The sequence below is a fragment of the Talaromyces amestolkiae genome (assembly GCF_001896365.1).
Source record: "Talaromyces amestolkiae strain CIB chromosome Unknown scaffold12.1, whole genome shotgun sequence".
Lineage (NCBI taxonomy): Eukaryota > Fungi > Ascomycota > Eurotiomycetes > Eurotiales > Trichocomaceae > Talaromyces > Talaromyces amestolkiae.
In genome coordinates, this window is record NW_024468048.1 from 263,601 (window position 1) to 285,552 (window position 21,952).

Genomic DNA, 21,952 nt, shown 5'->3' on the forward strand with positions numbered 1-21,952 from the left:
AAATAGCTCTATGAAGGTGGTATAAAGTGTATCTACCTGCTAGATCTGTATAGAGACCAAATTCACAATTCATCAGACAGCCACACCCTCAATACTGGTGTATACTTATACACTGTTTCAAATCGGGACACACAGATTCAGCTTTCGTTCTTTTTCCTTGACTTCGACTACCGACTATTCAAACAATATATAATACCGGTAACTTCCTATCCTTTCCTTGTGGAAAATCTTCAAGATGTCCAATGAACAAGATACGGATGGTCCTGCGACACGCTCAATAGATAAGAACAGCGACAAGATGCCCGTCGCCAATCAATCACCATCCAAGAAAAGCTTCAGATTCTGGGGCATTATTGCAACATTGTCCATTGCCGGTAATCTCACAGCCCTTGAGGCCACTATTGTTACAACTGCCTTGCCGACAATCATCGCCGATCTGAATGGCGCGGACAAGTATCTATGGGTCGCCAACGCGTATTTATTGGCAACGTAAGTTGATAATTTTACTGACTGAGATTAATAGACTGACAGGTTGTGAATAGGACTGCACTAATGCCCATATACGGCCAGTTCGCCAACGTATTCGGCAGACGATATCCCATGCTAATCGCAACGGCCCTCTACACACTGGGAAGCGGATTATGCGGTGGCGCCACCAGTATCGAGATGTTGATCGTAGGTAGAGTTATACAGGGTATTGGAGCAGCGGGGACAATGACCCTGACAGAGATTATTGTTTGTGATATTGCACCTCTGCGAGAACGAGGTTTCTATCTCGGTATCGTCATGGGTACCAATCTGTTTAGCTCTGGACTTGGACCGCTATTTGGAGGACTCATTGTGCAAAAAACTACTTGGAGATGGGTATTCTATCTCAATATTCCGATAGGCGGCCTCGCATTGACCGCATTGGTCTTTTTCTTGCAAGTGGAATACGAAAAGGAAATGACAATCATCCAGAAGCTAAAGAGACTGGATCTGGGTGGCAGCGTCATATTCGTAGGCTCTGCAATATCCAGCTTACTTGCTCTAGCCTGGGCCGGCGCGACCTACTCTTGGTCCTCGGTCCAGGTGATACTCCCTCTTGTTCTGGGTTTTGTTGGCCTGGGATGCTTCCTGATTTATGAAAAATTCGCTGTTGATCCCATCATGCCACTTCATCTGTTTCAGAACCGGACGTCGCTCATAGCGTTTTTCCTCACCTTTCTCCATGCTATTAGCTTTATGATACCACTTTTCTTCCTGCCGATATATTTCCAGTCCGTTCTCGGTGCAAGCCCTGAACGCTCAGGAATTGACCTATTGCCTACCATTTTCACGGTCATACCAGGTGCCATGATTGCTGGAGTTCTCTTGCAGCGAGTCGGACGATACAAGCCAATTCACTTTATTGGATTTGCATTCATGGCGGTATCATTCGGTCTATTCTCGCTACTGGATGAGAACTCTTCCACTGCAGCATGGGTACTCTTCCAGATGATAATGGCTGTTGGCCTCGGCCTTATCGTACCCACTTTGCTTCCAATGGTGCAAGCGGAGTTGACCGACGCGGATACCGGAAGCGTGACCGGAGCTTGGACTTTTCTACGAAGTTTTGGCATGACGTGGGGTGTCACGATTCCTTCTACAATCTTTAATGCTAGAACTACCCAGTTGTCGGCCCGGATTCAAGACCCAAGTGTTGTCTCTTTGCTCACTGGTGGGCAGGCATATGAGCATGCCACGAAAGAGTTTGTCGATTCGATAACCGATCCAGTTGTAAGGGCTCAGGTCATTTCGGTCTTTTCGGATAGCTTGAAGAGAATGTGGCAAGTGGGTATTGCATTTGTTGCCCTTGGGTTTTTGATGGTCTTTATTGAGAAGGAGGTTCCCTTGAGGAATGAGCTGGACACAGAGTATGGTATCAAAAAGGAAGATGTCAAAAAAGATCCGGAGACTGTGGTATAGTAAGAGGATATGCTGAAATAGATTGCAAATGTATGATTAATTGTTAATTATATCTAGAAGGAAGAGTATTAAAACATTTACTAGATGTTCATCTTCACGGCGCTCAAACCCAACAATTCTTTTCAAAAGCACTCATGACGCTATAAATTTACTTCGCCTTCTCAGAAATCCAAGGTGGTAGTAATTGGTAGAATACGCCATGTGCTAAAGTGGCGCAGATAACCCCAACCTACATCAACACATGTTAGTCCATGTTTGATTAACGTAACATGTCTGTAAACCTGAATTTGAAGCTCTTACCCAGTGTATCCAATGATATCCAGGGAACCCACTGCCAACGTATATACCAAAACAACGAGCAGGATTCATACTAGCACCAGCATACCCAGGTTTCTCATACGCCGATCCCCAGCTCAACAGACCTAAAGTCAAACCTACAAGCCACGGAGCCAACGCCGGACCATAAATTCTCTCCTGCCTCGGATTCAGTGCTACCCCAAACGCAATAAAGATCAAAGTCAGAGTGCACATAAACTCCAACACGAATGCCTGTCGAACCTCAACCAGATTTGTCTCGACAAGACAACCGCCAGCCGCAAAGTCCGATGATCCGTAGGCGTCTTTGAGCACTAGACCTGCGAGTGCACCACCGGCTGTTTGCCCAATGAGATACAGAACCATACGCGGAAAAGAGATAAGGCGTGCAAAGAAGGTAGCCAGTGTGATGGTGGGGTTGATGTGGCCACCACTAATGGGTGCGAAACAGTAGATGAACAAAGTGAGGAACAGCCAATTCGTGATTCCGCCGACCAGAGGGCCTAAGAAGGTTGTGGTTCCGAAGACTCCCGCGGAACTTGTGTTTGTTGATACTGATGATGACGAGCTTGGTTTGGGCTGGATGGCAATCCAGCCGGTGATGAAGATGAGCAAAAATGAGGCTGTACTCAAAATAAGCTCGGAATTAATACCAAGTTTATTTCTAAGGGCCACTTACCTACGCCCTCGACGACAGCAAACTTCCAGAGATTCAAGTCAAGAAAACCGCGCACATCCAACGCTTCAGATATTCTCATGAACGGTGCCGCGTCCGGCACTGCCTTTAGGTAATCCGAATTCTTGGGATCATTCCGGTCTAGTACCAGCGCCTGATTGCCACCGATACGACCGGCAAAGGGCTGTACGGCCGGCTGCACACCCGTTATAGGGCCCGAATACCTGGGTGGCTGGGCGATTTCAGTACCACCCATTTCATTATCAGGCGGCGGATTGCGTGGTTCCATTGTCTTGCATCCGTTTCACAGGTCAACGAGAGAAGAAGGAAAAATTCATGTGGTTAATAGTTCATCGAGAAAAGAGAAGTTCATCCATCAAATTGGAGGAGATTGACGGGAGATATTGGACAAGCTGTCAATCCTAGGGCGCGAGAATATCATTTGTAAGGCGTCTTACAAATGAGTTCCGATCTTCATGCTACAAATATGAAGAAAATTAAATTGTCTTTTGGAGACACCAGTATCAGGCGCTAAGCCACTTTTGGCGCACTTTAATAATCACCGCGCATGACTAATGCTTTGTGATCAACCCTAACCCTACTTGAATATTGTGACCCCTGTCTCATTTGCAAAGAGGCGTGCGACTCTAACCTCTTGTTGTTTGTGGCTTTTGATAAATAGATATCTGTCCGCAGCCACTCAGTACTTTCCTGCTGGATTCAGTCAGAAAATTCGTAGTGTAATCTAGGTTTAAACCCCGTCCACGCATTTGCAGCATTGTAAAATATAAATTGATTCTGGGTATCAATTCGAATGAGCAATTGATAAATCCTCGATGGAACTTCCAAGAAATTAAAAATATAATACAAAGGTCGTGGCGCGTAAAGGTGTTGATTTTGAATCAGTCCTGCAATGCGTGGACTTTCATCGCGTGCTTTCTCATTCAGAATCCCAAATATGATATGAGAATAAAGAAAAAACATTTCCCTCTGTATCAACAAACCTAGCAATGGAGCCCATCCCTCTTCCGAGAATCTGTTTGTCTCTATATGCGAAGTCTTATCAGTCACGCTGCGCGAATATGGTCCAGAAAAGGACGGAGATGACGTACTGGAATACCCTCCCACCACGATCCACGATCTTCTCCAACGTCTCATCCATATCTTCAACCGCAAACGTACTCATCACACCTAGTAGTGGTCCTCGCCGTTGCTGCTCTTTCCTACCCCCGTTACTCTCCCCCGAAAGAGCGCCAGCAAACGCCTCACTCATATTAAAAAACTGTTCCTCAGAAACCAATTGGAAACTTCCCCGGAAATTGCCCTTGCTGAAGAAATGGACCCGCTCAACACCTTCAACCTGCTGATCGTAGCCTTCGTCGTCGATGTCCCATTGAAACACGTCCCGATAGAATCGAATTGCGCGTTTGGCGTTTGTCACGGGTATTTCCATCCAGCATGTTTCGCCGTACTATATATGTTTGGAGTTAGCCGGTAGCTACTTTTTTCGGTGTGGTCAGTTTTGCGGAGACTATAAGGTCGAGTAGTGGAGTTGAAATGTTTAGGAATGACTAGTGATGAAGGACACGTCATCATATTGGAGGGGTGCGAGGGAAACTCCATACACGACTCATCCTGATGGACAATTCTAGCTGAATTTCAATTGTTTTTGAATCCTTGCACGGATTAGAGTATTGCGGTTCGGGGACAGTGAGATAGGCGTGGTCAATGTGTAGGTATATTCACAGTGTTCACACGAAAATTTGGTAAAGTCGGTTCCAGTATAATCGTTTCAATTCTCAATTTTGAAGGGTCATAATAAGGTAGCTTGTGGTCATAGATGTGCCTCCGAATTGAAAGTTGTCTGAAAGAACTTGATATTTAACAGGTTGAAAWTTAAAAAAAAAAAAAAAAAAAAAAAAAGGTGCAAAGCACTAGATAAGAACATCTTGAACCTACCCACTAGCTTGACACCGGTCTAAAACTTAAGTCTAATCAACTGATCGACAAGATCTAACATAATAGTTCTCCTGCATTATTGATGGTTCCTTCAGGAAATAAGCATGGCTTGCCGCGCAGGATTCACGACTCAAATGAAAGTTTCGATACAAGGAAGCCTATCTACTGAAGCGCAATCTTCAGAAATTGATATTGACTAAGTACACTTACGACATGACTCGTTTATTTGGGTGGTCCTTCTATTGAGTCTGATATGCACGCAATCTTAGGGTAGGTAGTATCAATCATGTATAATTACTCCTTTTATGTACTATATAGGGTTAGTAGATTACACATGAAGATCGTTTTGTTCTTCAGGAGGGACCTAAGATTGGGGGCCAGTTCGTAGTGTTTGCCGTGGTGAGGGAAAAGATTGTATGGTCAAAATGCGCCGATTGCGCGGTACTTACATTGATTGCAGGGCAAAATCTACTCTGGCTGACCCCGGTAACTTTGTTAGTACATTTTTGGTCGTGGTCGTGAGGCCCACTCCAAACCGCGCTCATCGCCTTTTAAACAATAAACCTCGCGCATCCCATATCCGATTGTTTAGATTATGCACATTAGAAATGGCCACCCCGGAGCCCCCTAATACCCCCCAATCAAAGCAATATTCTCTAAGGCTTGATAGGGATAATCGAATACGAGTACTAGCGCTCCGAGACGCTGGATTTACGTACGTTCAAATCGCTCAACAGCTTAAAATTAGCCACCGTCAGGTTCAATATACATGCCAAAGCCAGCAAGCGACCCCAAAAAAGCCTCGTGGAGCCGCTTCCAAGCTATCTGAAGCTGAAGTTGATTCTATCATTGAATGGATTACTTCCTCAGAACGTACGCGCTGTATGCCTTATGCTAAGGTAATACGTGAGCTTGATCTTCCAGTTGGAACTACGGCATTAGCTCGAGCGCTTAGAAAACGAGGATATACGCGTGGGAAAGCTTCACAGAAGCCTCCTTTAACAGATGAACATAAACGTGTACGTGTAGCATTGGCTCTTGAGCATGTTGATTGGTCAATTGAGTTATGGAATCGAATCCTTTGGACTGATAAGACATGGATTTACATCAGGCTTTCATACGAGAATCTGCGTCACCAGAAAAGCTGGCGAAGAGCTAGATTCTACAATCCCCATCCCGGAAACGTGGACAAAGGATTTGGTTCATGGGGATATAAAGGCCCATGCCTATTTTGGGAAAAGGAACGGAGCTCTCCCTATCGGATCTCAGAGCTATTGCGAGAGGATAGCTCCTGCTATTAATGGATACATTCGCCTCAATCGACAAAAACCTCATTCTCAATATCTTCAATCGCGTGAGGTTGTACGCGCTTCTTGGCATGTTTTACCGGAGCATTTTCTCAAGGATTTGATAGAATCCATGCAGGCTAGGTGTCAAGCTGTAGTTGAGGCTGGAAGTGGTCACACTAAATATAAGACTATTAAGCAAATTACCAAATATGACTGGCAGAAATTGATTGGCAAATAACTTCTGTAAAGAAAACGTACTAACGAAATTACCGGTGTAGATCATAGATAATATTGATTTCTAGAACCTCGGTCTAAAATGACACTAGAATTGGTCCTCATTTCCTGTAGCCAATTTGTGGTGCACTTTATGTCTGTTACACGTTTCACGACTAGTTTTCTAGCGCTGTCCAAAGAGTCGAACCTCCCTTTCTACAGGTAGTCAATACCTTTAGATTTCTAGACACCTGTCCGCGTCAAGTGGTGATGGCATTGCTTTGTATGACTTATTTTTCCGAAGGATGGTCATTATTACTGATTTTACTTCTATCGCTCCCGTTGTTTCCTTTTATCAACATATTATCATTCTACATGCATTGTTTACTACTGACCGAGACCTTTCAAATTGGTAGCAGGTTGGACTATCGTCTCACCCCGCTTGCACCCATCTTGTCATAACATCAGTAATGGCTGTCTCCATATCGGGCTAGATGGTTCCCACCAGATGTCTAGAGCAGCGCGCGAGGATCGTCGGAAAACGTATACTTTATTTCTTCTCTCTTATTATTTATAAGAACCAAGTGAGCAACCGCTGAGTGAGACTGCGTCGGGGAGCTGACCGAAGGATTAAATTGCAATCAATCAATTAGTCTATCTACCCATCCATACGTACATATCTAACTAGGTAACTAGGTATACGTGTGTATATCTATGACAACCCAACAACTTCATAATTCCAATTGCACATCGACGAATCCGAGCTCTCACTCAACACATCCTTCGTCCCATTCGCCGTCTTCACCACATTCCCACTGCCATCCAAGACACGAATACTCTGCCCGCTACCAGCCTGCAAACCGGGCACAGACTCATAATTGAGTCCCTCCACACCTGAGAAGGTGCCAATCAATGCGTCATTACTGTACACCTCAATGGTATAAGCAGTGTCGGACGCGGGCAAAATTACAGCGAAATTGATGGCGTCTTCAGCCTGTTGGTAATTCGTAATCGTACTCGCGCAACTCGCGCTCGTCAACAGTGTTCTATACCATATCGCTCCTTCGGGAGAGCCACTTTGAGTCGTGATCTGTTCAACACTCGTGGCTCCATTTTTATAGGCATTTATAAACGGTGTAATAACCTGCTGCCAGCCGGTATGATCATAACCATTCGCATAATCCCCTTCGCTTGTGCCGGCAATCTGCTCAGGCCAAAAGTTGCCGACATAGTGCGATTCGCCGGCATCGTTCCAGGTTATGACTTCCACGAAATCGGGCTGTAGGCTCAAGATCTGGGCGATGCGTTCCGGTAGGTTTGTTTCGCCGATGCGGTACCAGTCAGAGCCTGAGCCGAGGTATTTGAATTGAAAGGTTGACAGTGCTTTCTTCCTATAAGCTTGACTGCACAAAAATCAGGGGATGTATTGCAGGGGAACGTACGCATCATATAGACCTTCCCAACGGCATGCGCCTGCTCAATCAGACTCTCATCAACACCGTCACTCACATTCGCCGCTACGGTACCCGCACCAGGCCACGCACTCTCCCAACTGAATGCTCCATCCAGCACTGGAAAAGCATCAAAGAATCCCGTGGGGTAACCAGACCAATCATCGAAATCAGGCACAAAGTACGGCGTCACGCCCTGCGCAACGAGGGGTTGGATAAATTCGCTATTCCATTGATCGTTACTGACCGAAGAGCCACCGGAGTAGGTGCTGACCCATGGACGCCCGTCGGAGGTGGTGTAGTATTGTGAATGATTGCTAAATTGCGTCAGAAATGAGCCGAGGGAGGAGACGTCGAGGCCCCAGGACATGTCAAACGAGAGAAACAACTTGAATGATGTACCCGAGGCGGCATCGAGGAGGAAGTTGATTGCATCGGTGTTCCAGGTGTCTGTGCTGCTGATGGTGTGGGTGTTGAGTGCGAAGCCGTCGAAGCCGGCGGCGATGGCGTCGGTGATGTCTTGAGATGCTTCGGTGGAAGTCATTGATCCTACCTAAAACTCTTGTTTAACTGAGGAAACATTGTTTGATCAGATAAAGGAATTTACCATGTAATGTGCAAATACGGCTTTACTGGCCGCAAGCCGGGCTAGGGCTAACAATGCAACGAAAAGCGACGTCATGATCTCCTGTACTCTTTTGTTTCTGGTCGCTTTTCTTTCAACCAGAAAAATTTGGATATGAATTTCTATAGAGTCTTAAATATGTCAATCATGACTCGGAAGTCCCTTTCTCTCTCACGAGCGAAACCAACTTCGTACTTATACAGCAGGAAAAATCTMCCCCGCCTCGATACAACGATGAATGTACCTGTACTCTACCTGGGCAGTCGAGTCCTTTGGACGAACGTCTCATGATCCGTCATCGCATTGCTACATTGCATATCCACCACGTAAGTGACCATGCAGTGACCTCTTTTGTGTCTCCAGTTCATGTTGGAACTAATGAATCAACCACGGCACTCACCAATAAACTTTTTGAATTTCCATGGAAACGGAGATGAGCTGATTAGAATCGTTACATCACTAATAATGAAGCTTAGTTTCACCTATATCTAATTAAGATGTTAGTTCAATGTTAGTTCCTGGGGCCGAATTATGACCAACCTTGGAACACTTTAATGTACTCTTCAACATCGGATTGGTTCAATAGCAATGATCAACATTGGCGTTGCATCTAATCAATCTACTCCTTAAACAACCTTGTAATCTCGATCCGGATCCTAAGTGATCAGCTCGGAGACATCTACTTCTTTTTAAATAGTCAAGTACCTTCGGCAATTCTAGATTGTCCCAAAGATGAGCGCAGTAGTCAAGTATGCGAGGTGGGGGGCGAAATCAGCCCCTCCATGTATTATGTACGTACAAGCCTTTAATGTGCCTCGTACAAGACTCGGGTGTGGGCACTATCTTTATTTGAAGGTGGCCTATCATGTAAAGAGGTGGCTGTTGGATGATCTTTGATTTCGCGTATTCGGGCCTATACCGGGCTTTTCGTGCAAGGATGGTTTAAGAGATAGAGGCTAGACACCCCGTCTTCAATTTGCAACTTTGGATAGCCGTGGATCATTTTCAACAGATACTTATCAGGTAAGTGGTATAATCAGGTCAGGTCCCTGGCAATGTCTCATATGAAATGTTATTCACCGATAGAACCGTTGACCATAAGGTCAACATACGAACTGGGATCTTCGACCATACCGGCTAATACTGCATTTTTTTTTTGTCAATTTGATGATCAGAGATAGACCAATTTCGAAGGTCCAAAAAGACCAAAATCAATACCTCAACAGCATCTTCTATCTATACCTCAATCGTCCACAGTAAATCATCCCTACCGACCGCGTTCGTCGTGCCATCTTACTCCCGGTATACTTCACAAATGTACATCTACATCGACTTGTTCAAATAAGCACAAAAAAGCTCAGACCCACGCATTTGCTCCACCTGTCGTTTGACACTTGACAGAAAAGCAACATGAACAGAGATAATTATTGCCCGAGCGATCTGGAGATCCGATCCGCTCAGTTGGAGATCAAATGATCGACAACGTACCGAGATCGTGAGGTCAGTAAGACAAAAGATTGGGGTAAGGTGGTCTCATGACTTCGGGGGTTTAGAGGACTCGGGGATTGCGACGATGTGTACAGGTGTGTACTGATTACCTAGAGTCTAGTTAAGAAGTTGCGAATGTTGTACGTGGTGCGAATGACGTGTTCGTCTTCTTGAGATACGTACGCATCAGTCGATACCATATCCCTTTGACTTCATAGAATTTTAGGGTCTGACAAGAAGCGGGAGGAGGTCTACGAGTTAAGCCTTGGAATGCGGCCATCTTAACTTACGAGGAGATGTCTCCTGGCTCTGTTAGACTCGACCATTAAATCTGATCTTCTAGAGATTAGGCTGACCAGACTCCAAGCCTATCTACCCTAGCTAGCACTTAGGATCGTTCCGGGTCAAAATCAACCGAGCCTCATATGGTTCGGTAGGGCCTAAAAGGTCCATCATGACTCTCTAAACTCACAATATCACACCATGTCATATACCCAAAAATCGTATTTTCTCCATAGCATAAACAATTAAMCCCGCCCCTCCCTCTCAATCCTGCCCTTATCCAACACAACAGAATAATCCGCATCACTAATCGCCTCCAACCGATGGGCAATCGTAATCACCGTACTCTCCCTCATCTCCTCACGAATTATCTTTTGAATTTCCAGGGACGTCTCATGATCAATTGATGCCGTCGCCTCGTCCAATATCACAATAGGGCTACGCCTCAACGCCGCTCGCGTCAGACCAATGAGCTGTCGTTGTCCCTGACTCAGGTTGCGGCCTCCGGCTTCAATTTGGAAGTCTAGTGTCCAGCCGTGACGCGCGCAGATGCGTTGTAGGGCCTCGGCGCATTCGTTGTCTGAGAATTCATCGGTTGGGTCGAGGTTTTTTCTGATGCTGCCTGGAAACAGTATCGGGTCCTGGGCGACGAATGTGATGCGTGTGCGTAGGGATTGTTTGTTGACTTTGCTGATGTCGATGTTGTCGATGAGGATTTGCCCCTTGTCTGGTTGTAGGACGCCTAGTAAGCTCAACGCTAGAGTTGATTTTCCGCTGCCTGTGCGTCCAATTATTGCGGCCGTGGAACCGCCAGGGATGGTGGCTGATATATCATTCAAAGATGGCTCGAGATGCGGTGCGTAGCGGATTGTGACGTTGTCAAAGATGATGTCGCTTCCGAACCGCGGCCAGTAGGCTGGTGGATCGATTTCACCTTCCGGCTCAATTTCAACGTGGCGTAATTCGTCGATACGTTCCACGGAGACAAAGTCCATTTGAAGTTGACCGTATTGTCGACATAGAGCATGGGTCGCGCTGACGAAGTTGTTGGCTGTCACCAAGAGGAAAGCGACCATGCCGGCTGAAACATCCGTGTACAGTGCCAAGGCAGTCAGTAAAAAGGTGGAGATACTTGACAATGCTTCGAAGCGATACGACAACCAGCTCTGAAGGGACCAGTAGAAGTGATCCATGCCTTGAAACTTATCCACGACCTGGATAACGCGGTCTTGGAAACGTACCTCGGCGTGAAAAGCGCGCACAGTAGTCAATCCATGCAGCAACTCGCCGAAATTAGAGAGCAGTGGACTCAAAGACACCATTTCTAATCTGCGCAAACTTTGCGAAAGTGGTAGAAACCATAAGAATATGATCACAAAGCAGGCTGTCAGTATCATTGCAAAAACAAGAAAAACAGGAGTCACTGAAGCAATGACGATAATCGAAGAGACCCAAATGATTATCTGGAATGCTATTCCTGTAAATTGAAGACTGATGTTGCGGTCGACCGTACCGATATCAGACGTCAGACGATTCATCAAGCGGCCGACCGGGGTCACGTCAAAGAATCGGAAAGTGGCGCGGCTGACGCGTTGCATGACTTCTTTGAACATGGTTCTTCCAGCACAGTAAACAATCGCTAGCATCAATAATCGTGCTATGAGCATAATCACAGCTCGAACAACGGCAAATCCAAAATATAGAGCCAACCAAGGACGAACATCGTCAGCTGGAGAAGGGATATGGTCACGGTCGAGTGGCCAACTGCGCATGCTGACATTGTTCTGGCTGGCAACAGCCGGGACACCTCCCATTATTGCCCACTGATCACTCCATTTTGCTCTCAGGTCCGTATAACTGGGCACGACCATAAATTGACTGTACGCTTCACCCCATTCCTTGAGGAACCAGGACTGCAGGATAGCGAGGCCGCGGTGAAGCGTAATGGTTATGACAAGAAGTGCCCACCATTTGAGGTCTCCGGCTTTGATATAAGCCCAGTACACGCGAGTCTGCACACCCCAGTCTGCTCGATGTTCTTCTTCGATGAATTTATCTGCAACTACCGCCGAGACTTCATCCTCCGTCTGCTCATTGTCCGCATGTTGTGTATCATCCTCGTAGACATCCCGGACGGCGGAAATATCCTGCTTTCCAACGCTTCGAACCTTGCCTCCGGCGACTTCCACGATCTGGTCAGCATGGGATTGCACCAGGGACACACGGTGTGTAACGAGTACAATGGTACGATCTTGCATCAATGGTCCGAGCAGACATTTGCGTACGATGGATTCGGCTGTATTGTGGTCAAGCGCAGACAACGGATCATCCAGAAGTAGAACCCTAGCTGTGCTGTAAACTGCTCTTGCAAGAGCCACTCGCGCCTTTTGTCCGCCGGACAATCCGATGCCATTCTCGCCTATAAACGACAAGTCACCATGCGCAAAGTTGGCTAGATCGGGCACCAAGGCGCAGGCCTCGAGGACACGCTTGTACCTTTGCTCGTTGTATGGTGACGAAAATAGGATATTGTCGCGAATGCTCATACTCTGCAGCCATGGTGTTTGGGCACAGTATCCGACCATTTCGTTCGGCAGATGAGAAACGCCTTTCAGTTCATCGAGTTCGCCAAGTAGAGCTTGCAATAGTGCAGACTTTCCAGCACCCACCACGCCACAGACGACCGTCAAGCCTTGCGGAATAGTCAGACTGACATCTGATAAGACTGAATCATGCTTTCCAGGCCAAGCAAACGAACAGTCTTCCAGCATGATTGGTGAAGATTCCGACACCGTCTCCCCAGTCTTTGTCTCCTTGTTCGGCTCTTCCATAAAGTCCTCGATTCTACCCATCGCAATAGAAGCATTGATAAACATTGTGATCAAGGATGGAATCTCTTGCAACCGCTCTTCCAACATAGTAAAGAGCTGGAGCGCTGGAAAGATGACATCAATACTCAAGGGTCGACCTGCGAGTATCGTATAACCGTACAAAGCAGCCACAGGAAACACTCCACTGCTAAAAACCTCAATGAACGCAATCGCAATCTGCAACAAGCTCGTAATAATCTGTATTTTCAACTCCTTGTCACGAGCTTCCATGACCTGCCGAAGCCAGTGGTTTTGCCATCCATACCAGCGAAGATGGCGAAGTGCTTCCACAAATTGCGACGAAATCTGCAATCGAGCATCCGTCACGGCTCGGCGGATCCGCCCCCATCGCAGAACATAGCGAGTGATGAAGGCGTTGATGACTTGAGAGAAGACAACGGTTAGTACGCCCAAGAAGCATGAAGGTCCAAACAGGTCCCAGACAAGTACAACAGCAATGACGAGACCGATGGGCTTATCGATGAGTTCACTGATTTCCCAAAACCGCTGTGATACTTCGTACACATCGCCTCGAAGGAGGTTGAAAATCTTGCCCATGGATGCGGTTTCTTTTTCGACTTCTTTTTTCTGGTCTTTGCTCTTCCACGGAATTAGACCGCAGAGTTTTCTGTTCTTTTTGCTTTGCTCTCCCTCGCTGTTTCCATTTGCATGCCCATTTCTTGCGGTGCCATTCTCTGGTTCTTCTTTGGTCGACACTTTCTGGCCGAATGTATTCTTCCGTGACAACGCTTTCTCATAAACCATCATGACCATTTCTCCTCTACTTCGCTCGTAACATCTTCGACCATACCAGAGGTTCAGCACTTGGATTTGCGCAGACAGCAGCCGTATGAGCAACATGATAGCTGCGTAAACCATGGCTACTCTTTTGTCACTGATTTCGTCAGACAACACTTTCAGGAGTTGCTGCAGGAGAAGGGGCGAAGAAAAATCTATTGTAGATTAGCATCCACGCCTCTATCGTTGTGGAAACAGACTTACTGCAAGCCATCTGTACAAGGGAGATACTGCTAAGAATAAATATGTCGATCCCATTAGCTCGCAGTAAGCGTCTCAAAACAGATCCCCGAAGCTGCCGAAACTTTTCGTGTAGCCTTCTATGCTGAAACTCGAATCCTAGAAGCCAAACATCGTCCTCATTTATCTTCCGTTTCCGGCCGACGGAAATAAGAGGTGACATCCATGAGATGGTGAAGAATTGCCACAAGGTCAGGTCATCCTCGGGACTACGCAGGTCGTCTGATGATGTTCCGCCTACTCTACCGATGCCTTCTTTTGGTAAAGTAGGATCTCGAGTTGGCATTGATAGAATGATGATGATTGATAGCACTGCAGCTGCGATGACTGATTCATGTACAATGAGACTTAAAAGAGAGCCGTTGCCGCCAGCGTTGAAGACAGGATATTGTACTAGAAAAGCCAATGCATAGAATATGAGTAATGCTGTAGGGGCTGTTCGTGGTCTTTTAGTAGCTAGTACAATAGCGGCAAGACACTACCGATATCAGTACGTTGAAATATATCATCAGGAATTGGCAGACCCACCCAGGCCACTGTGAGCATAACGTTGCCAAAGAAAGGTATCTTCGCAAGCTGCACAATCTCAGCGCCGAGACCAATGACGGTAAGTACAAAAAGAGCCCAGGCCTTGAGTGAAGGCCGTTGACGTGCGACCGGAAACTCATCTGTCGTATTTTCCTCTTCTACAACAAATGGCTGAGTCCATCTTGGCCGCCATCTGTATAGATAGCGACTGCCGAGCAGGTACTTGATCGCAATGAACACGATTACAAGTGCTGGGACAGATGCAATGTACGGCAGAGCACATCGTGAGAAGGATGCATCAGCGGAGTTCTATAAACGTCAGCAAAACATTTATTTTAAGTCAATTGACTAGAGTTTATGACTTACCCATAAGGGATAGCAACTCGATTGTTGATCATCTTGCATGATGGCTTTTAAGAAACCGTTGAGACCAAGCCAGCGGTATCAGAGCAAGAACAAGCGAACAATGAAAGTTCTCTCGAGCCAATAACCCGGAGATCCCACGCACACCTGATAGACTTAGCAATTCATGGGTTCAGATGATGGAAATAAGATCAGGAACAATGGACGTCGTAGAGATCAGAATACTGATTGAACTCAAGACTTGAAGACAGACCGACAGTAAACGGCAGGCGGCACGAAGTCTCCACCGCTTTACTATTGTAAATTTGTACTAGTCGAATACGGTAATATAAAAAGATAGTGTGCTGCGCTAAATTTTAGAATGGAGAAGTGGGGCGGTCATTCGTCGTCTTTTTGCAGCATCACATACCACTTGTGGCTCGACATTTAATATATCCAGGTACGCTTGAGGCTTCAACAATATATCCAACAGCAAAGCCCTGTTCCTACCTGTACTAGACAGCTTCATCATAACAACGATCTGCGTGGCTTAGATTTCTGTTCCACAGCTTAAATTGATTAGGACACCTGCCCCTCCTGTTCCCCCGCTCTATCCCAGACATCTATGCGTCATCCTATCTCCTGGACTTTCTAGACTTTGTCTTTCTTTGCCCTACTCTTCCTGAAATTGGATCCACGATAAAAATGACAGCCAACGTCGATAGCAACATCTCCGAAATAACCGGCGGCTGTTTATGCGGAAGCATCCAGTACACAATTCATTTCAACAAAGACCATCCCTGGCCACCAAAGGTACCTTTCCATTTCTCTTACCCGTTCGGCGTCGAGTGCTAGCTAACAATTCAATAGTCAGCATCCTGCCAGTGCACCATGTGTCGAAAATGGACAGCGAGTCTTTTTCCTCAATTCCTGACTCTATCCACGAAGCAAATAAGCCCAGATCTATCGACGTACCCAATGTATAAAGAGTATCGTTCTTCAGAAACTTGTCTACGCGGTTTCTGTCTACATTGCGGAAGCTCGCTGTTGTGGAGGACAGAGGCCGATCCAGACGAGGTTGATGTGTTTCTTGGAACGGTTGATGAGAAATGGCTAGTTGCGCAGAAAGCTAACATAGCTACTGCCACTGGGCAGGCGGAAAGCGAGAGCACAGGAAAGATATTGGGAACTCCTATGCATGGACAGTATTACTACGAGAATGTCATTAAAGGCGTGACGGATTTTGTGCAGGGTGGGAATCGTTATCTTACGCATCCGTCTAAATGTGAGGGTTTCTAAATATCAAAATACATATCACACACAGAGTAATATATTACAGATGGATTGATCTCCTATGTACAGGACTATCTATTTACCAGGGCTACCAAACACACAAATAAAGTTATGCGCCGTCACATCCGTCAACGCATTCTTGACCATATTCCACACATTTAAGTCGTATGCCTCCCCGATATGTCCCACGGGGTCCAGGGCACAATAATCCTGGACATACTCATTCCTGACTCCCGCCTCATCAACCACCGAAGTCGACGTCGGCGTCACGAGCTCGTCATGCTTCGAAATGATAATGGTCACATCATTACCCGGCTGCACAATGGGGTTACCATCATTCAACCGGCTAATGGCCGCACCGCCATCAACCAGATCGTTACACGCATCGCAACCGAATGTATTAAGAACTTCCTGCACAAGCCCGTCGATCCCTAGATCCTCGGCCAAAGTGATCAAATCCGCAAAATTCGTGCCGTGCGTCGGCGGCGCGATAGCCACAATCCGTTGCACCAGTCCCGAAATGCCGGACTCGAATTTGGGGACATACAGCGACTGAAGCGCGCCCTCCGAATGTCCCACGAGATCTATTTTATTGCTGCCGGTACTCGAGGCCACATCCTTTATAAAATCTGCGATTTCGACGGCGCTCTCATTGATAGGCAAGAATCCACCCACGAGCGGGAAATCGGGGTATGCGCCGTAGGTGGCGCGGTAAACGCAGAAGCCCTGAGTTTTGAGCCAGTCGCCAAGATAGTTGATGTCTTCGTAGTAGGTCGCGCCGAGGCCGTGGAGGGTTATGACAGGGTTGTGGACAGAGGTGCAGCCGTAATCGTTGCTGGGGTCGGGGGTGAGGGTTGCTGAGATTGCTGTTGCGAGGAGAGGGAGGAGGGATAGAGAGCGCATTGTGGCGTTTATATGTTGTTTGTGAGTATATGCAAATAATGAGATTGTAATGAAAGTGGTCGGTATTAGGAATTAGGTATTAGGTAGGTATTTTCAAAAGAGAATGAAGGGATGTACGCGTCGATGGGTATATAAAGAGCGAAAGAATCGAACACCAGAAAGATTGATTAATCGAGAAGAAAAAAGAACGAAAAAGTACAGAACAGGATTCACGTCTGGTCAGTGGTCAAGCATACCCAAACAAGGCTGCTGTCAATCTTGTAGGAAAAACCGAAAAACAAAATAAGATCCATCATCACATCTCCGTCCGCCAAGCTACCAAAACCAGCTTTAGCACTAACCAGGCCGCGGGCTGTGAACTTTGCAAGGATTTAGAGGAGCTTTAGTTCAGTCTAGCTTGTTTAGCGTCCCAATAAATCAGCCCGGGGGAGACGGATCGTCGCCAGCCACCCAACACTTGGAGCAGAGAAAGATCGATTGAGTCGATCAGTATTGATTTTGAAAGGTCCGAGCCCTGTCACATTTACCAATAATGGCACCGATCAATTAATCTGTTCAGACTCGTGGTTTTCGGATTTACATTTGTGAAGTTATTGGGTAGATTCGGCCGCCATTTGGACTCTTCTGAATCTTCTCCCGTAGCACTACATACTAGAGCAGATGAGGCTTAATCGGCCCACCTGTCATGGAGCTTGTCAACGCTAGGACACCAATCCTTCATTAGGCCTGGGTCCTTGGGCTTGGGCTTGGGATGTTTGAGATTCTTCCTCGATCGGACTCCCTCCAAGCCGAGGTTTTTACGTAGATTCTAACGGATTACCGAAGATTCTGTGCGACCTTTTTGGGTCTATCAGTGTCAGTCATTAATATTTGTTGGTACCTTGGTATGGATGCTGATTTGACATACGGTAGTCTTTTTATGAGTCAGTCATATAGGCAGAAATTTGTGAATCGACATTTGAGAATATGATCTCTTACATTCATGCCTCTGATGACGAAGTGGCTTAGCTCCCTGAGTCGTAAATTTGCAGAGTAGTTAAAATTTCCGGCAGGATAAGAGGTCGTAAGTCTCTTTGACTAGGTATCGTAGTGAGATCCACCTTACATGCATGACTCTCATGGCACATGGCTCATGGCTCATTCAGATCTCAACTCCTCGTGCTGGACATTTTCGTACCATTCAAATCACCTCTATGTAGTAATGTCTTAAATCCATCTGACATAGTCATCGTCGTCATCATTATCATCCTCTCATAATCATCAATCAGTCATACAAATCCCATCAATGCATAGATGGATCACGGAGGCGAACCAGCCCTCGCACTCAACTCCGGCATAAAACTCCCCCATAACCTCAACGAGTGCCTCTTCTCAACAAGATTAAACACCTGACCCATAAAATCACGCTCTGGACCACCAGGCGGAAACGCCTCCCATGCAACTCTCGTCGGGAACGCAAGTCGATTGATCATGTTTCCCGGCGCGCGACGGAGGTAATCCTCCAAACTGCGTGCAATTCCACATGCGAAATGGTATCTTTCCGGCATGCTGACAGCGCCTTCTGGCCGGTCGTCAATACTGGATATTATCAGTCTGGTTGCGTAGTAAAAGCACATTGTTTGTAGTAGTCTCAGATCTGGGTAGACGAGTGGTGGCGGTTCTATGATACTCATTGTGCGCAGGTCACGACACCGGAATACCGGGAATGGGTCAGTAGGCGATGGTGGTATCTTCATCTCCTTCGGTGGACCTGTGGGATAATCATCGACGTATTTTCTCTTCCACTGCGCAAATCGATCTGTCAGATCGCTCACGGCATTCCATAGCCGCGCCTGTTTGGCGCGATATTCGCCTTTTCCTAGTAACTGTGACTCCTGAGCTGCAACGAGGTCGTCATGTTCTCCCAGTAATGCTGGGATTTCAACGACAAGATCGATGAGGTAGTGGAGTAAATCTTTCGTAGTCGTCCCCGCGGACCATGGGATATTCTTCCAAGCATCAGTGTCCATGAAACTCGGTTTTCGATCGACGAGTGAAACTCCAACCTAGTAAGTGTAAGCGATAATATTATTTGGTAAGAGGTATGAACCAACCCAATACGGCCGTAGCTCTGTGAATAATAGATGCTCAACACCTTGAACATGGTTCTCTGGTCCTCGGTGCTGTATCAATTGTGCAGCTCCTCTGACGTGTGCTACAACACCTGCATCTGATGTTCTTTCGATGCTTTCAAAAGCTAAAAGAAGCGTGACAGTAACCAGTGTCGCTTCCGAGCGACTTTTTTCTGGGTCCAGTAATGCTTCTTGTAACGACCGCAAAACCTTGGGGTACAATTTTATTCCAGCCGCTTCAATTCGAGGATCTTTGACACTTCGGCCAAAGAATGTCAACGATACAGCATCATAAGCACTTGATATCAATGGAGAAAACATTCGAATTTCGGCACCAGCTCGCAATGCTCCTGCGTGTCCAGAGCTGGCGTCTACTTCGGGACTGAAGGCGTCAACGAATCGTTGTATGAACAGATCCAGCATCGGTTTCTGCGGTGCAAATCGAGATAAAGGACCGCCCCAATCTTCATCAACAGTGATGCTCTCGGTACTACTGCTGCCGCTGCTACTACTGTGCGAGTCGCTGAACCCTGAGTTTGGCTGCCTTGAGCGAACTAGATGCCATCCTTCCAGGGTTTCACTTTCGTCGTCCTTGCCGTCAAAGCTGGAAGGAGTAAGCATCCGCAGAGGCAAGTTTTCTAGATGCCATCAGCATGTCATTTCCAATAGATAATCTAGTCTCTCACCTCGTTTCACGACAGCTTTCGAGCGACGATCTTGACGGTTGGCTCGGATACTACCAACTAGATCATCAACCACGTCGATTGGTTCTGAGCGAATTGCTTGGAAAAGTCTTTCGAGTTCGGCTAGTTTGCGAGTACGCGCTTCTTGTCCGCCTGTCTCTCATCAGCCAATGTCACTAATCCTGCTCAACGCTGTAACTTACCCTGCTGGTTAACTCTCGCCCGTAACTCCTTGATCTCGTTCCGCAGATTCTGAATCTCTTCCGCCTGAGCGATTGGCTGTGTCTCGTCATCATCAGGTCCGATATCGTAGACACATTTTGAAGGATGACCATGGGCACAGCAAGCATGACATGGCTTGACTCGATCACACTTTCACGAAAACTTGGTCAGCTTCATGTATTCAATAGCCGCACCTAACGGATCATCAAGCCGCCCGGTTATTGCTTTCCCCTTTTGTCAAGAGTTCGAACATGACGATTGTTTCGCAGAATGAAAATATAGGTAAAAGAAGAAAACCAACCTTGACTTTTCGCAAACGACACACACGACAAGAGCGCGACTGGCGGACAACAGTCTTCTTGCCCTTGGATTTCTCTCCCTCTCCACGGCCTAGGTCCGCCATCGCGGCGAGTACCTAGCGACCGGGGAGGGTTACCGTCCCTGCGGTTGGGGCCCTGAGTTCCCCTGGAGATCGGTCGATCTATGCTTAAACACGACTTTTAAGCCCTAAAGCCCCAGAAAGTGCCAGGTGCTGAGTAAATTAAGACATTGTTTGTCGGGGACTCCACGAACAGGAGCGTGGGAATTGGTAGTCTGAGATTGTTGGATCTCGGAGGTGCTCGCTCGGTAGGAGCGGTGGCCAGGAAGCGATCTTGTTTTATTATTTAGCTTCCAGGCTAGAACACAGCTCCTACCTATTGGCACCAGGCATCCGGCGGACTGCGGTATAGGCCGTCAGTTATCACCAATTATCTCATAAGGGAGCATCCGGAAACATGGGGGCCTGGTTCAGCTAGCCTCGTTGTAGTCGATCGCTTGAACGCCCCACTGAGGAGGAGTCAAAGAGCGCTTCATTGGAAAGTCGAGTGGCCAGTAACTAGCATAGAAATGCCATCGCCGATTCGTCACACATGTATCACAATATCACGTCGGTCTTAAGATATAAAAATCGGTCTATCATATATTGCGATATTTGTTGATTCATGTATCATGGCCGTGAGTTTGGATGGCCGTCCGCCTGAATTTGTCCGTCACATTGTGACCCTACCAGACGATGGGGCTGTCTCCGTTTTTGCCTGTGCTTACCAGCGCTATCGCTGCATTAGCTCAACGGCTCGACGGCTTGAAATTTTGATTGGCCTGATATGGAGAAACTCCTTGCATTGGCGTCGAGAACGGAGATGCTGTTCTGTATTTGAAAATTCTGACGCAAGCGAGCCATTTAGATTGAGGGAGGAGGATACTGAGATGACAAGCTACTGCACTCTCTGCCGTCTCGCCGTCTGTCCATGACTGCTAGTGGTTTTAGCTTCGGGATGATGCCTTGAAGGAGTACAACGGCAAGTAGGATAACTACAAAAACATGAGGCACGAATTGAGATACGCAGTTGACGAAGCAATCATGATCAAGCCTGTATGAATACAAGAACTGGAATACTAGAACGTAGACTAGATTGTACTGACCTGCCCGATTCTTGGCCGAGGACCAGCCGCAATTTAAGCCCCGCAGAATAGGATTGGCTTTCGATTGCACGATCGAGATGATGGTGAGAAATCGCGTGACGAACTGAGCATTGACGAGAATATGTGTTTATGACTTGTCAGTCTGAGTGACGCGATTCATGAGGAGGAGAAAAAAGAAGCCAAGAGGAAGTCGTTGTGGGTGGATGGCTCCTTCCTCTTTCGATGTTTTTTCATCTGCCTGAGGCTCCCACCA

At 46.8% G+C, this 21,952-nt stretch overlaps 6 protein-coding genes across 6 annotated transcripts; 1 reads left to right on the forward strand and 5 right to left on the reverse strand.

The window, feature by feature from the left end:
• Positions 1-235: 235 nt before the first annotated feature.
• On the forward strand, positions 236-1,947 carry BHQ10_006405 (uncharacterized protein; the record flags this gene model as incomplete). The annotated part of the gene is made up of 2 exons (XM_040878988.1): positions 236-489; positions 543-1,947. 2 exons carry the CDS (start codon positions 236-238, stop codon positions 1,945-1,947), a joined length of 1,659 nt encoding a protein of 552 aa, XP_040734909.1.
• Positions 1,948-2,095: 148 nt separating this feature from the next.
• BHQ10_006406 (uncharacterized protein) lies at positions 2,096-3,227 on the reverse strand (the record flags this gene model as incomplete). The annotated part of the gene is made up of 3 exons (XM_040878989.1): positions 2,096-2,176; positions 2,248-2,885; positions 2,942-3,227. The coding sequence occupies 3 exons, from the start codon at positions 3,225-3,227 to the stop codon at positions 2,096-2,098; spliced, it is 1,005 nt and encodes a 334-aa protein (XP_040734910.1).
• A 774-nt stretch (positions 3,228-4,001) lies between these two features.
• Positions 4,002-8,394, reverse strand: BHQ10_006407 (uncharacterized protein; the record flags this gene model as incomplete). The annotated part of the gene is made up of 3 exons (XM_040878990.1): positions 4,002-4,409; positions 7,130-7,746; positions 7,842-8,394. 3 exons carry the CDS (start codon positions 8,392-8,394, stop codon positions 4,002-4,004), a joined length of 1,578 nt encoding a protein of 525 aa, XP_040734911.1.
• A 2,096-nt stretch (positions 8,395-10,490) lies between these two features.
• Positions 10,491-15,086, reverse strand: BHQ10_006408 (uncharacterized protein; the record flags this gene model as incomplete). The annotated part of the gene is made up of 4 exons (XM_040878991.1): positions 10,491-14,068; positions 14,118-14,631; positions 14,682-14,990; positions 15,048-15,086. The coding sequence occupies 4 exons, from the start codon at positions 15,084-15,086 to the stop codon at positions 10,491-10,493; spliced, it is 4,440 nt and encodes a 1,479-aa protein (XP_040734912.1).
• Positions 15,087-16,391: 1,305 nt separating this feature from the next.
• On the reverse strand, positions 16,392-17,219 carry BHQ10_006409 (uncharacterized protein; the record flags this gene model as incomplete). Its single annotated transcript, XM_040878992.1, has 1 exon — positions 16,392-17,219. The coding sequence occupies one exon, from the start codon at positions 17,217-17,219 to the stop codon at positions 16,392-16,394; it is 828 nt and encodes a 275-aa protein (XP_040734913.1).
• Positions 17,220-18,517: 1,298 nt separating this feature from the next.
• On the reverse strand, positions 18,518-20,638 carry BHQ10_006410 (uncharacterized protein; the record flags this gene model as incomplete). Its single annotated transcript, XM_040878994.1, has 5 exons — positions 18,518-19,264; positions 19,313-19,968; positions 20,017-20,166; positions 20,217-20,292; positions 20,537-20,638. The coding sequence occupies 5 exons, from the start codon at positions 20,636-20,638 to the stop codon at positions 18,518-18,520; spliced, it is 1,731 nt and encodes a 576-aa protein (XP_040734914.1).
• Positions 20,639-21,952: the final 1,314 nt, after the last annotated feature.